Source organism: Beta vulgaris, chromosome 1 (genome assembly GCF_026745355.1).
Source record: "Beta vulgaris subsp. vulgaris cultivar EL10 chromosome 1, EL10.2, whole genome shotgun sequence".
In the NCBI taxonomy this organism is placed as follows: domain Eukaryota; kingdom Viridiplantae; phylum Streptophyta; class Magnoliopsida; order Caryophyllales; family Amaranthaceae; genus Beta; species Beta vulgaris.
The window spans coordinates 34,093,068-34,095,609 of NC_079202.1; the positions used below are offsets into that span (position 1 = coordinate 34,093,068).

General features: G+C 36.9%; 1 protein-coding gene across 1 annotated transcript; it reads right to left on the reverse strand.

The window, feature by feature from the left end:
* Positions 1-282: 282 nt before the first annotated feature.
* Positions 283-2,281, reverse strand: LOC104896300 (3-ketoacyl-CoA synthase 17). Its single transcript, XM_010683029.4, has one exon. The coding sequence runs from the start codon at positions 2,152-2,154 to the stop codon at positions 670-672; it is 1,485 nt and encodes a 494-aa protein (XP_010681331.1). The 5' UTR covers positions 2,155-2,281; the 3' UTR covers positions 283-669.
* Between the last annotated feature and the right edge of the window lie 261 nt (positions 2,282-2,542).

A 2,542-nucleotide genomic window follows, 5' to 3' on the forward strand; every position in this document is an offset into this window, starting at 1 on the left:
GGTAAAATTTAGGTTGTAACATTTGACAATAAATAAGGCGGCCTAAAGACTCAATAGCTCGTTGACAATATGAGCATGGTACAGTGCATAAAATAAAGTTTCCAAACGAATACATAGGCTAGGTCGCTAGGATCTTGGTGTGCCAGCTTGACTTATTTACTTTAATTATTCAAAAGTATAGAGAAGCACCACAGAGATAACACCTTAAAGAAAAAGAAAAACAAAAAGAAACATGCTACTATCACGCGCTGTGTGACTTTTTCACCAGTGTAATAATGACAATTGTTGACAACAATCCTTAATTTTTGTTTTCTTTCCTTCCAAATCTAAAACACCCAATAGAAAAAAAGAATTCACACTATACTTGCTTCACTATAAGTTAGTCATGTACCGTGCCCTATAAATTCATTTAGTTTGGTACATGAACTAGCTTATATGATTTTGAAAAAAAAAAAAACTAATTAAACCAAAGACCTAACAATTTAGCTAGTTCGACCATACATAAAAGTAACTATTGACCTTGACTTACATAATAAGATGTTCTATTTAACCTTATGAAATAAAATTTATAAAACAATTGCTTACAATTATTTCACAGAAGTGTTAAAGCTTAGCTTATACACTTGTATCTTATATGGAAAGAATTTCCTACAACCGTTTTGATGTAATTTACGAGGACTGAAGTGGGTACCTATGAATGCAATCATTCCATGGATTATCAATATCATTTTGTGAATCCTGTAACGCCTTCCAAACCAAACTACCAATTTTAAATCCAGTCCCAAAAGCCAACATCCAAACTCTATCCCCTTTTTTAATCCTTTTTTTAGCCTCAAAATAACTCAATTCATAAAACACTAGGCTACTTGATGTGTTCCCAAATCGATGAAGAGTCATCCGAGCTGGCTCAATGACTGAATCACTGAACCTCAATATTTTCCCAACTTGTTCAATTACTGCCTTCCCACCTGTATGAATACAAATATGCTCAAATGCTGTTGTAAAGTCTGGAACCATTGTCTTCGACTCACCTTGTGTTAACACAGATAATACCACAGATTTCACGTACTGAACGAGTTGACTCAGTGGTAGAACTCGTGGGGCTAGAGTTGTTAAATGTGCTCGTAAATTTTGGCCTGCAACTCTAATCAAGTCTTTAGTAAGTGAAACTCCTGTATTACCCTCTTCATCCTCCTCTTGAAATGCAGCCTTGTATGAGCTATCATCGGACCCATGATGGGTCCTTAAAGAGTGAACTAATTGGAATTTAGCGTCGCGGCGGCGATTCGGATCGTTTGTTACAATCGCCGCCGCGCACCCTACTCGAAAAATACAATTAGTAACCAACATGGATCTGTCTTCACCAAAATACCAATTAAGACTAATATTCTCTGTAATCACAATAAGGGCATTTTGGACTTTTCTTCCTGAGGCACGTAACATGTGGGCAGCCATATCAATAGAGATAACCCCACTACCGCAACCCATCCCACTAAGATTAAACGTTTTAACAGTGGGACCCATCTCATAATGATTAACCAATAATGAAGAGAGGGAAGGTGAAGGAGAAAAACTACCACAAGTTACAATAACAATATCAATATCCGTACTAGGGTTAATCTTAGCCGTCAAAAGAAGAGAATCAACGGTTGAAAACATACCCTCTTTAGCTTCTAACAATGCAGAATCCAAAGTTGCTTCATTATGACCTTGGAAAATAAATGGTGGAGCGTAAGTTTCTTCTCCTAAACCAGATTTAAGGTAAATATTACGCATAAAGTTTATGCTCCTATCAGAAAAACGACCAGTTTTACGTACGAAATATTCGGAAAGTTCGAGATTAATCTTTCGATTAGTAGGAGGTTTTAAGCAAGAGTAGTCTAAGAGAAGAATAGGGTAAGGTTTAAGGAAGTAATAGTAAATGGAATAGAACAAGAGGAGAGAAAAAGAGAGGAAGAGAATTGATAATGGAGGAATGTGCGAGAGAAGTAGGAGAGCTGAAAATGAGGCTTGAAGAAATATTTGAGTATAAGTGAGAGATATCTTCATTTTTTTTATTCTTGGGTTTGATCTTAGATGGTAGGAGAGAAAACAAGAAGTGGTTGAGTTTTTATATTGTGAAAGGAAGTTGGGGGCGTTGAAATCGTCATGCATGCAGAGGTTGGGAAGCCGTGCAATAAGTGCGAGTCTGCGATGAATAAGCAGATGTCTTGATTGATTGTGGCCTTTCTTTTCTTTTTTTTTACAGTTGGGGGATATGGAGACGGCGATTAATGGTCAGTGCATGTCAATGTTTTTTGCTATTTGTAGTTGTTATTGTTTTTTTTTTTTTTTTTTTTTTTGGACATCGTTAAAACGTACAGAACCATAAAACAAAACAACTACAGGTTGGCCATTGGTATCTGTCCAAGGCGAACATGATTGGCCAGTTCATGTGCCCGCTGCACCTGTTGCCGATTAACTTTTAGAATACGACACCATTGAAGTTGTTGTCCCAGGATTCGAATGTCGTTGAGAGTCCAGGCGATTGAAATAGGTTGTG

Coding starts and splice junctions, on each gene's coding strand:
- LOC104896300 (XM_010683029.4), bottom strand. CDS start 2,154: ATGCATGACGATTTCAACGCCCCCAACTTCCTTTCACAATATAAAAAC.